The sequence below is a fragment of the Pipra filicauda genome, unplaced genomic scaffold (assembly GCF_003945595.2).
Source record: "Pipra filicauda isolate LSUMZ 115617 unplaced genomic scaffold, ASM394559v2 scaffold154_size2910363_pilon, whole genome shotgun sequence".
Taxonomy (NCBI): domain Eukaryota; kingdom Metazoa; phylum Chordata; class Aves; order Passeriformes; family Pipridae; genus Pipra; species Pipra filicauda.
The window spans coordinates 715,035-727,419 of record NW_024104040.1 but is presented as its reverse complement, the minus strand read 5'-3'; the positions used below and the strand labels follow the sequence as shown (position 1 = coordinate 727,419).

General features: G+C 35.9%; 1 protein-coding gene across 5 annotated transcripts in view; it reads right to left on the bottom strand.

Moving 5' to 3' along the window:
• Positions 1 to 12,385, bottom strand: part of ROCK1 (Rho associated coiled-coil containing protein kinase 1) — an 88,390-nt gene that overhangs the window by 29,253 nt on the left and 46,752 nt on the right. For all 5 annotated transcript variants that reach the window (XR_003542574.2, XR_003542573.2, XM_027731235.2 and 2 more), the window contains 10 exons: positions 12,298 to 12,364; positions 8,695 to 8,783; positions 7,109 to 7,157; positions 6,402 to 6,537; positions 6,007 to 6,098; positions 5,628 to 5,874; positions 3,777 to 3,883; positions 2,462 to 2,612; positions 1,428 to 1,588; positions 336 to 520 (listed from right to left, as the gene is read on the bottom strand). Coding sequence is in view for 3 of the 5 variants with exons in the window: in XM_027731235.2 (XP_027587036.1) it covers positions 336 to 520; positions 1,428 to 1,588; positions 2,462 to 2,612; positions 3,777 to 3,883; positions 5,628 to 5,874; positions 6,007 to 6,098; positions 6,402 to 6,537; positions 7,109 to 7,157; positions 8,695 to 8,783; positions 12,298 to 12,364 (1,284 nt within the window). In the remaining 2 variants the exon portion in view is untranslated. The remainder of the gene's footprint in view (positions 1 to 335; positions 521 to 1,427; positions 1,589 to 2,461; positions 2,613 to 3,776; positions 3,884 to 5,627; positions 5,875 to 6,006; positions 6,099 to 6,401; positions 6,538 to 7,108; positions 7,158 to 8,694; positions 8,784 to 12,297; positions 12,365 to 12,385) is intronic.

Genomic DNA, 12,385 nt, shown 5'->3' with positions numbered 1-12,385 from the left:
GCTACTGACTCCCACATACTAAATGTAAGAATCCCATATGATTTAGTAAGTAGTATCACAGTCGCTCAAATAAAAGTGGCATATATATATATATGGCATGTATATGTGTTGACATAGAAAGATGAGTCAAGAACTGGTCTGCATCATAGCTCATAACAAAACTATTCCAACACTGAAGGCTACATACAGAAATCACAACATGCAGCTAAAAATACTCTTTTAGTTTAGGAAAAAATGCCTCTGCACCAGATAACTTTATTCAGTAACAGGAACAGGCAAAACAGTACATGTATAATTAAGCGATTTTTTCCATTTTACTTCAGATTTTTACTTACTTAGTAAGTTGAGCCGATTCGAATTCCAGTAACCTCTTTGCTTCCAACAAGGTATTGATTTCCTGTTTCAGCTGCTTCTCGGAGCTCTTTAAGTTATCAGCTTCAAAAGCTTGTGCCTTTAATTCATTCTGTGCCATTATTCGCTTATTTGTCTCCTGTTCTAGCTTAAATGTCAGATTCTTTACCTAAATAAGACATATTCCAATTTAGGAGTGCTTGCTAAATAACCAGCTGCATGTGGTTGAACATGTTTTATATCTGGATTATTTTATATTAAACACCATTGACTAGATGCTACAGTGTACTGTACAAAAAAATACTCCTAAATCTCCAAACACTTCAGTGCAATAATCTTACACAAAGCTGCTGCCCTTATAGAAAGTACAGTTACGACGCTGCATGATGATAAAGCTTTCCCATACTTAGGTTATTTCAAAGTCCCAAATTTGTTTTATCTTTCTTAAATGCAACAATGGAAGAAACCCAAATCATCTGCTGAAAGGTCCTGCAAACCAATCTGTGGATTTCACATCTTAAAAACTTCTCACCCTAGAAAAAAACTGCAGCCTACCAGCTATACAAAAACTAATTTACATGACCTGTAAGTTAGGTGTTATGACCTGTAAGAAAGGTGTTAAAACCTTCATTCCCAGTGTCCTGTCATGAAAATGCAAGAATGAAACTGTTATTCTTAGAACCTAGTCTTCACCGTCTTCACCCCCAATATTCTAATTGCAATTCCTTGAACAAAACCTTCTCTAGAGAATACACTCAGATCTGCAAACCATCCAATCAGACTACACAATTCACAAGTAACTGTCAAATTCACAAGTAAGATTTTTCTTTTAAAAAAGAGAAAACACAAAAAATTGCTTTATATTAAATTGAGGGCTCAAATATGTAAGGCATGCAAGAGCTAAGAAACAAGTATAAAGTACCTAACCCTATTTAGGTCAACAACAATCTTCAATTCTGCTGAGAGGTGTATTATACAAGGAGCTCAGTTTAAGTGAATTTACTTTTCTATTTCTGAGTGCAACCCTAATTTTCTTATCTTTATAGAAAATTGTTAGGGATGAACATTTTGCTTACTTCATCTTCCAGTCTCTCCTTTTGCTGAAGAAGGTGTTCCAGTTTCTGCTGAGATTGTTTCAGATCAAAGTCCAACATGGAACACTGTTTTTCAGCTTGAACTATTCGATTTTCTGCCTTTTCTCTTGCTGCCCGTTCTTCCTTTACCTTTTTTTCCATTTCTAAAAAAGATTAAGGAAAGAAATACAGCAAAAATTAATACATAGCATCTGCAGACATGCTTTTGTAAACACAGTCTTAAATATCCTAATATTTTTCAGACACTTTTGTTCAGCTATTTAAGCTCTTTTGCTATTAGATGGACTGATTACTGAGTACAAAGTTCCTGGCATTATTACAAGGGACACTAAAAAAGAAATATAATTCCAATCTGCAATCAAAGCACTGGAATGTTATCATGACAACTGAACTATAAATAAAAGAATGCAGACTCATGAAGTAATCATTATGAAGTAAAGGCAAAGTTTCATTCTCATGAATGGATAGTAGAGCAAAAGAAAAGAAATGCTACCATTCGTGTTAGTTCTCTGAAAAGTCACATTTAGGTACTGATGAGCTTCACAAAGAAAACCTGACATATTTAACTAAGAGATCAAGATTCATGGACATGTATCTCTAAAAGTAACTTCCCACTTCACACAAGCCTAACATCGATATTTTTAATGCAGTTACACAGGAATGATTGCTCTAAGACATCTGTCTTGATAATGCATTCTTTCAATTCTGTTTAGCATTAGCCAGAATTTCAAGAATCAATAGAATTTTAGAAGCCAAGGAAGGCTTTGAATTGCAAATGCAGTAAGACACCCAAAACATTAAGAAACGATGCAATTTTTATGGAATAGGTACCATACCAGAGAAAATAATTTTAAATGTGTAGTTTTTGTGTTTTAAGATTTCAATACGCATTTTCTTTACACAAGGGATTAAAGACTTGTGTAAGAGTACTACATTTTAAGACAATGTGTTTTGAGGTGTCATAATAAAAATAACTTTTAATATGTATTTACCTGAGACTTGCAAGAAACACTTACCACACATTGCAACTGATCTTGCCTCCTCTATTGACTGATGTTTGTCAGTTAACCGAGCTTTAGTCACTTTGTGCTCATTGACCTCCTGTTCTAATCTGTCTTGTAATGATTTGAGCTTGTAGTTCAAATCTATCTCTAAATTATTCTTTTCCTAAGGATAAGAAAAAAAGTTGTAAGGTTTCTATAATACCTGAGGGAATCACATTTCCTTTATTCCCTTCTTTACTGTTAACTTTTTGTTATCAAGAAATTATCAATGTTATTTTCCATGCTTAATAAAAAATGGTAACGGATAAAACCTGTACTCAGCGCTCTGGAGAAAACTTCATTAACTTTTTTCAGTAGTCTACAAACTTGTAATGGAAATTTCTCCGTTTGAATAGTAAGTAGTCATTTAAATTAGAAACATACAACTAATGCACTGAAAACACTAGTGCACACAGGAATCATTTAAATTAGAAACACACAACTAATGCACTAAAAACACTAGTGCACACAGGAATCTGATTTACTGTTACCTGGATGCCATTCTGTTATTTCATTGCTAGAACTGCCGGCCATTAACAGTAACTCATGAAACAAGCACTGGAGATGAGCTCTAAGAGACAGGGACTTGCCTTTGAATAGCTGCTTCATGTAACATCAAATTAGAATTGCTTGCCCCTTCCCTCATAGATAGTCACATCTCTCTGGTTTATTTGCATAGACTGCACAGCACAGTAAGGTTTTACCTGACTTCAAAACACAGAGCTAACTACATAGTCTGTCTGGAGAAAGGGTGTAGGATTTCCTTTTACTCTTCTTTACTTGTTTCTCCATCTTATGGAGGGGATCAGAGACATTAGGGGAACATGCTGCTACCATTCAGAAGGAAGGATAGACAGAAAAATCGAAACGCTTCAGCTCCAAAGTTGATCAAAAGGCCTGGCACTGTTACAATCAAATTAAAATCCAGTAAAAGCAGAAATATAAATTTCAGCTTTTTAAAAGTTCATAGAGTTTCACAGGCAACTCTCTGCAACAATAGTTAGGCAGGCAGAAAAAATTCCTTGCTAGCAGCAGAAGGGCTGGATCTTTGAATCAGTGATAGTGAACGACAAATGATACTTTTATGCCCAATGCTACAAGTAAGAACTACCCGAGGACTTGTGAGACCATCCACATGAGACTGTAAATTATCACTATTTAGTTAATAATTTTAACATAAGGCTAATTTAGAGGAATAACATATGAATTGGAAACCTCAATAAATACTACGTGAAAATACAGTCAAAAGCTGACAAAGAACATCAGTCTCAACACCATTTTACCATACCTTTTCTGAATGATTAAGCATATCCTGTACTTGTTTTCTTTCCGCTTCCACTCTTTCGAGATTGTTTTTAATGTTTTTTACTTCTTCTTGTAAAGTTGTAATCCGAACTGCCACAAGAAATTAAATACCACTCAATATTAGTTACTTGACTTAGATCAATTGGCTTTTCAACCTTTATTGATTTCTGGGCCCATAAAATATTTACAGCTTCAAAATTTTCAGCCATGCAAAGGCTGCAGATTGTAGAGGAAATTGACCTTTTTAGCCATGCCTATGCATGCCATCAGTAACAATTCACAAAAACCAATCACATGCAAAAATTGGTACCTGCCTTCCATCACTTCCCATATCTAATATGCAAAATGTCTTCCATTAATCCAAGTTCTGCTATGCTATGCAACAAGCACCTCTTCCGACGCTAATTTCGCTAATACGTAGATAAGGCACATTACACAGAAAGTTAGTCTCAAATGGATCTACAGGTACTAACACAATATGTATTTACCTAACTGTGACTCAAATCACGGGGAGGTCCCAGTTGACTGGAGGTGAGCAAATGTGACACCCATCTACAAGATGGCACCAGGGGAGGTTTAGATTGGGTATTAGGAAAAATTTCTTCACAGAAAGGGTAGTCAGGCATTGGAACAGGCTGCCCAGGGAAGTGGTGGAATCACCATTCCTGGAAGTGTTCAAAAACCATGTGAATGCGGCACTTAGGAACATGGGTTAGTGGTGGACTTGGCAGCACTGGGTTGACAGTTGGACTCAATGATCTTAGAGTCTTTTCCAGCTGAAACCACTCTATGATTTTAAGTGCTCTGACACAGCTAAAGGAACTATTCCCCATACCGCACAGCATCTACCGCAAGCCCCTGTGCGGCATCAGAAGTTTACACTAAACACTAAGTAGCATCACCTCCACACAGGTTGGAAGACACTTTTGAAGATCATCTAGTTCAAACTCCCTGCCACATGCAGGATCATCTTTCACTAGACCACATTGCTCAAAGCCCCATCCAACCCAGCCTGGAAGACTTCCAGGGACAGGGCAACAACAATTTCTCCGGGCAACCTGTCCCAGGGTCTCACCATCCTTATTGTAAAAAGTTTCTTCCTATATCTATTTGCTTTCAATTTAAAACCATTGCCCCTTGTCCTGAAACTACAGACCCTGGTAAAAAGTCTCCGTCTTGTAAGATCCCTTTTAGTATGGAAAGGAAAAGTCCTCATCCAAAGACTGTGCCTTGTGGAAACTCAGTACTCCAGACAGATGGCTTAAAACAAGAAGTTAAGAGACACGATCCATTAGCAGAGACACAGTCATGAACTAATGTATCTGAATAGTTTCCGGTATGAAGAATCAGTACAAATGGTAGGAAGTTCCAAGCATCCTGAAAAAAGGGATTCCACATCTGCATCCCTTACTATGCCCTTCATCTTGCTTATAAAGTAATGTAGAATCATAATAAAACAATGCAATTTAACAGGATCGCTTTCTCCACATACAAAACAAGAGAAAGCGCAGGATACATCAACGTGGCAACTGCACAAGGCAGTAAGATAGAGTGGTGTGTCTTCTCTAGCACTGCATCAGCTGTTCATATTTTTGTACCACTGGACTCAGACTTTTAGTCAGGGAAGCCCCAGATTCACAATCACTGTTTGCCACTCTTTGGTTTTGATACTCTCCCTCCCTCCCAAGAGCTGCTTAGACATAATCAGGAAATAAGATCCAATCTTCAGAAATTTTTAAGTCAGAATTGGTTTGCAGGTTGGCTTTCCTTCCTTTATTTAACAAAGTAGGCTTATCACCACTTTTTTGGTAAAGTATAAATACAGAAGAATTACCCTGTAGCTCTCCAATCATTTCAGATCCATGACTTTTGTCCCTTCGTTCCGACTCCAAAGCTGCTTGCAGTTGGTAATAATCTTTCTCCACCTGCAGTTTTGTGCTTTCCAGAACTCTGCACCTTTCCTGCAGTTCTCTATTCAGTGATTCTAACTGACTTAATGACTTGCTCATTTCTGTGTTACCCTTCCTCAGTCTTGCTGCTGTATCAGATTCTGTCCTCAGCAAATCATTTGCTTCTTCTAGCTGTTAAAATAAACCAGACAAGATTCTCAAATATAAAAATTATTGGGACCAGTTTTGTTACATTTGCATGCTCAATACATTTGAATGCTGAAATCTAAGAAATAATGAATACAAAGAACAGAAGCAACATACTTGTTTTTGTAATTGTGTTATCTTCTCATTTGAAATTTGTGAATGCTGGCTGATTTTTTTCAAGTCTTCCATCTGATCTTTTAGTGTGGACACTAAAGAGAAATTGCACCATTAACACAGCAGATTAAAAAACATCCTTAGGGTTTAGTTCTTGGGGTTTTTTTACACAAACATGCTCTAAAAAATTCCTGGCATTTCTCACACTGCAGAGAATAGAATTTGAAAATAAGAACAAAAATATTGTGTTCAGACAAAAAATAAACTCAAAATTTGTGTTCATTATTTGAAAAGATATCTTTAAAGTTGGGTAGCACTTAGGATGTCATGGTAGTATATTATATCTCAAAACATATCATATACCTCATCAGTGTTAATGCTTGGACAGTATGGCATACCTTCATTTTCCACATTTCGTCTTCTTTCATTCTCTTGTTCAAATTTTCTTTGATACTCATTTATCTTATGTTGCAATACCATCTTTTCCTTCTCAATCTGAGACACTGTTGTTTCCAAGTTCTTCCTCTGATTTCCCTAAAATTAGAAGCAACTGTATTTTCTACTTATATTTTACGGAATGAACTCTAAACCTAAAGTATCCCTGCAACTAATTGATCAAGGAAACTGATGCATTGTTTCCAATGAATGAGTTCTGGCTTTCTTGAAAATGTTTTCAGAAACTATGTATTTTTTAACTTCTGTATGACAAATTTATGAAATTACTAGAAAAATTGTTGTTACTATGATTAAATATAAAGTAATCATTAAAATTATTATTAAGAGACAACATAAGGACTCAGTAGAAAATAATCTGTATATTAATTTTTATAGTAATTGACTTTGATAAACTCCAGAGAAATTGCGATAAGTAAGACTAAGCAAAATATTTAGCAGAGGAAACATAAATCAGCATGATTTACAGAAAGCAAAAGCTTTTAATATGTGTACAAATAAAAACAACATATTGAAACATGATGGTTTGGTCCCCAACTTAAACTCAGTCACAGTTTTTAGTCACAGAAGATATATCTTGGAATCACGAAAGTACTATCCTTTACTCCACTCTCTACCCACTTGAGTTGGCTTCAGTGAGGAAAAAAATTACCTCTTCATCCAGTTCTTTCATTATCTTGTCAAGTTTTATGTTTGAAGATCTAAAATAAAACAAGCTCATTAAACAAAATACATTATACATAGTTTTTCTAGTGAAACAATTTGTGACCGTTACTAAAGTGAACATTTACATTTTGACTAATGCTGTTTTGTAATGAACATTTAGAACTGAAGAAGACAATCAACCATTGGAAATAATTTGTAAAATATATTAAGTATTTATCAACTTTGTTGCAGATTAAATATGCAAAACTTTAGGTGCCACATTTTATTCCTTTATCTGCAAATGTAAAACAGAGTATGTACACAACAGGTTATCCTTAAAATTAGAATACCCTGGTAAACTGCTAAAACTTCCTCTTGTTGTGACTTTCCAAGTACCTAAAATAGTTCATTAATTCAACAGTAAGGAGTTCCCTATTACAGATAAAGATATCTGAATAATATTATTTGAAAGCGCCTCTTTCGAAGCAATGTATTAGAACACTGGACTATAGAGTGAGGTTATCTGGCAGTAACATTGACACACGCACTGCATTTTTGTAGCTAGCTAGCCCTCTTCAAAGAGGTAACAAAAAGGACCCAGACAATGCTACCTGGGAGGTACAAAAAGGAGCAGTTACAGCAATATATCCTATCTACTAAATCTGCAGTGAATGGTATGACATACCAGAAGACACACTGTTGTGTTCTGACAACTTCAGTAGTACTGCAGGAAGACAGTTACTGAATATCCTTCAAGCAAGGTATGTCCTGCTTGTGGAAAGCAAGCAGAACGTGTGAACAGTGAGGTTGTGTTGAAGCAAGCAACAGTGTCACACAGCCTAAATTCCCACCAGACCACTTTGGTTACCAGTTTACACATGAGTAGCTTGTACAGCTACACACTTTGGTCCTAATTCACAAGTCTAAATTCTTCCTGTATCCTATACCTATGTTGCCTCCTGGCATTATTTAGTCCTTCAGGAAAAGACTTCAAAAAGAGAACTGACTGAAGGGGAATTTAGTTTGCATGAATCTAAGCAAAAATGCCTGGTTATGAGAAAGTAAGAATCCCAACTGTTTGTTTGTAAGTGTAGCTGCAAGAAAAATGCAAATTCTCACATAGCTACTTCTTTCAACATGGCAGAAAGAACTTTGGAAAGCAAATAGCTGTTCTTATCTGTCAGTCACAGGAAAAAAAAGGTTTTCTAACAAGTACCCTGTATTTAGAAACCAGCTAGGTAATTTTAATTATCTAATATATGCCATACATACAGTATCTTATCTTCAAAAAAATCAGCATGATCAGTGTTTACCTCAGTGTAATAAAACATCTGAATACAGAAATATCAGATAAACTCAAACACTCAAGTGTTCAGAAAGAATGTGTGTTACACAGGTGTCAATGAAAAGAAAACACTTTCTTCATACTGTACTCAAGAAAATTTTAGAATTACTTAAACCTGTGCCTGGAACTCCCTTGGAGAACTACAATACCATTCTTAGCATTATTCTGGTAATCCCTAAAGCAGTAACATAGAACTGAAGTGTTAGATGTATTTAAATTATGTAAACAATTAAAGTTCAAAGTCTCACCTGCACTTTTGCTCCATTTCATCTTTCAACTGCATTTCATTATGTAGCTGTTCTTCCAACTCATAGATCATCTTCTGCATATTTTCCAGCTTTAAATACATATTTGTACATGAAAGTACATGCATTAAATTTAAAAACTTAAAAAAAGCATTTCAGAATATTCAGTTCCGCTCAGGTTGTATCACAGTTTACTCTCTCCTATCAAAACACTAACTGTTTACCTTATTAAAATGTGATGCCCCCCACCCCAAATGCTAAGAAATTTAATTACAAGAAACAACACCGTTTTGTCATTTGCATGCACACAAAATTTTAGGGTATCATCAAAATTCACAGGGCTAAGCTAAATCAAATTCTCCTTGGCTTATGTATCTTCAGAATCTGACTAAAGATATTACTGCAAAGATATAAGAAAGCATTTTAGTTAGCCTCAAAATTTCTTCTTCTAGCATGAACATGTATTTTGCAATGCATCTTCAAGCTCCCAACAAGTTCAAGAAGCAGAACCAGGCCTGTCAGTTATCAGCAATGGGGAGAAAATGCTCTTAACATCTGTTTAGTCAGAGATCACTTTTACAGCTAGAACTGTACTAAGGTTTGAAAAATAGTAATAAACTTTAGCTGCTAATACAGAACATTACTGTACAGCGTGTACTGTTTGCCAGCAGGATAAATTAAAAAATTCAGTCTTTTCATGTAGTCTTAAAATATCTACCTTCTACTGAATCTCTGGGCACAATAATCCCAATCCAACATCACCAAAATCCTCAGTTAACAAGTTGGTTTCAACTCATTAAGTCAATCGTGTTGATTCACTATAAACCTTTCCACTGATCTTGTCAGGATTTCAGCCTATTTAGTTCTTCCATGTTTCTCTCAACGCTCTTGGAACTGCATAAAGAAGAATTATATTCCTAATCTAGACTCTCTTCAAAGCAACATATTCAAGTGGTTCCGATCTTTTACTTTCTTGTTTCCTGGTTTAACTCCAAAAAATAAAAAAACCTCCAAAAATTAGACATCTCAGCACTTACAGAGCAGCTCTGGAAAAAAGAATTACTAGTGTGACATAGAACATAACACTATATGGATCAGGCAATGGTTGTAGTCAAAAATCACAGAGATGGCCTCTAAATCTAAACTTTGAGGAAGGAGGACCAGTACACAACACACTTACCTCCTTAGCATGAACCAATCAGAAATAAAGCAAGAAGCAAGACTACTTAAAGGCCATCTCTCACTTTAGTAAAAAAGGACCACAGCAAATGTCAAACGACAAAACAGAGGATAAAGAAGTTTCCATGTAACTGCTCTTTCATTTCTTGGTTATTCATGTTATAGCCCTTCCAGACAGGGTGCAGAGAGGAACTAAATGGGATAGATGAAGAACAGGTTCAAAAAGACATCTGGCAACTGAGGCATTTCTGTACTGGCTCCTACTCATTTGGACAGCTATTGCATCCTCTTGCTTCTTTCTGTCTCTGGATGTTCTCACAGAGGGCTGTACCCCAAGGGGCCTATCTAAGCTTGCTGAGCAGTCTAATTATATCAGTACAAGACAACAGGCTTCCGGACTAGTTTTGTACAATCTGATATCAACAGACTAAATAATACCTTAAGAATATCCTGAGTTACAATTAACTCAGTATAAAAGCATTCCTTTAAGTTTTAGTTTGTTCTCAGCTTCCACTTTGAGTAGGAAGCAGGGGAGGAAAGTACTACAGAAAAGCCTGTATACAGCAGAGAAGTCAAGAAAAATCCCTTTGAAACTGTCACACTTTTTTCTTTTTATTTTTTTTCTCTTAGTCACTACAGCATAGCGCATCTGGTTCTGCACCCTGAGCAATGAAGAAAAGCTAAGATCCAGTGCAAAAGAATCTGTTAATCTCCTCTTTCTTAATATCTAAACTGTTGACAGGTGGTTATGGTAGTACTAAACCAAAGTAAACAATGAGATCTTCAAAAAGGTTTGAAATCCAGCAAAAGGATGTTGAATTCCTTTTCTGTTTAACTTCACGGTCTAATTCTGTTAAGTTTTACACACTCACAAAACACAATGAATTTCCTGGAAATTTGTGGCACTCAGTCTCTCCCAGAAGACACTCAAGTACTTCAAAATCAGATAGACCAGGTAACATCTTGTGTTATATTTCCAGAACTAATTAATTTGCTAACCATGTGCCAACATTACCGTTTTCATTGCAGCATGTAATGAAAGAAAAACAGCTGAGAAAGAACTGTGGGGTAAAAATACCTTGCAGTAAAAACTTAACATTTATTTAAACCTCTCTATATCCCTCAAATTCTTCCAGAGCTTCACCTCCCAAAACTGGGAAATGACAAGACATTCAAATATATCTGACAATATGGGCAGGACTACAGAGGGTTCTTTAACTACACACAGTTGCCTGTATCCCACTAATCATGTGAAGTCCATTCAGTAATTCTCTTCCAAGTCAACCAAAAGCCAGCACACAGTTTTAAGTATCTTCAAATATTTGAAAGTCTGGCTCTATTTTGAAATTTTACTATATCAACAGTCAAATGCTCATGAGGAAAGAAAAAGGTGTGGAACACATCAACATACATAAAGAATCAAGACACTACAATGATTAATTAATATAGTTGCTCAATAAAGGACACAATCAGTTTCCCTGCCCTTTCAAACGTTCTCTGGATAGTGCCATATATCATTAAAACCCTTATATTGCAAGTTTAAGAGAAAAGGGAACATAGATCGATATTTACTTCTTTTCCACTCTCAACAGAAAACATAGCAGAACATAATACTAACAAAGTAAATCATAGTCAAAGCTAAGATTTCTTTTAGTTAATCATCAATTTTTTGACAAGTATTTTTTTCTGGGAAGAATGGAATTTTTAAAATATCAAACCACTCTAAGGGAATAGCTTGATTTACATCAGAACTTACACAGAATCCAAGGAGGCCTTGTTTCAAACACGTTAGTGTACCTTCCTAGAAACCTGACTTGTCAGGGAGCTTGGGAAGCATTAACTGAAAGAATTCCTAAATGTTTCTTGCAAGGTGAACTGCTCTATAAATGCAGATCCTCATTGCCCCAACTCCCAGTAGCTTGTGGGGCACCCTTGGGAAGGAGGAGAATACCCAAGCCTGGTACATTATCTGCCACCTCCCACTTCGGTTCACAGGAAGCCCAGCTCCGGAGTTAAACTGGTGGGTTGCTGGAAAGCTCAAGCTTCCCATCTCACTCATGTCCAGACTCCATGGTTGCCACAAAGCTAGCGTACATATCTGAGACAGACAAAACACTCTAAATATGCTGCACAAACACTTCGATATTTCTAAAGATAAAAACTTTGTGGAATCCTTTTCCACAAAAAGAGCAGGCAGTTTCAGCTATTTTATCCAATTCAGGAAAACCTGTTATATAAAGTAAAATTCTGTTTTTCCAATAATTTTATTAGGCAGGCCATACTAAACATCTTGAAAGTATTCATTGATTTCTCATATTTCAAACACTAAAATAATTTATGACATTTCTAACTCAAAACAGTTTATGTCCATATATGCAATAGAGTCTTTACTAGGACAAAACAAAGCTGAAAATCAGTGAGACATACCACACTTTTGTCCACAGTGGGGCCTGTTCTGTTATCATTGGAATTTTCTGCAGAGGCAGCTAAATATCTGCAAAAACATATTAAAAGT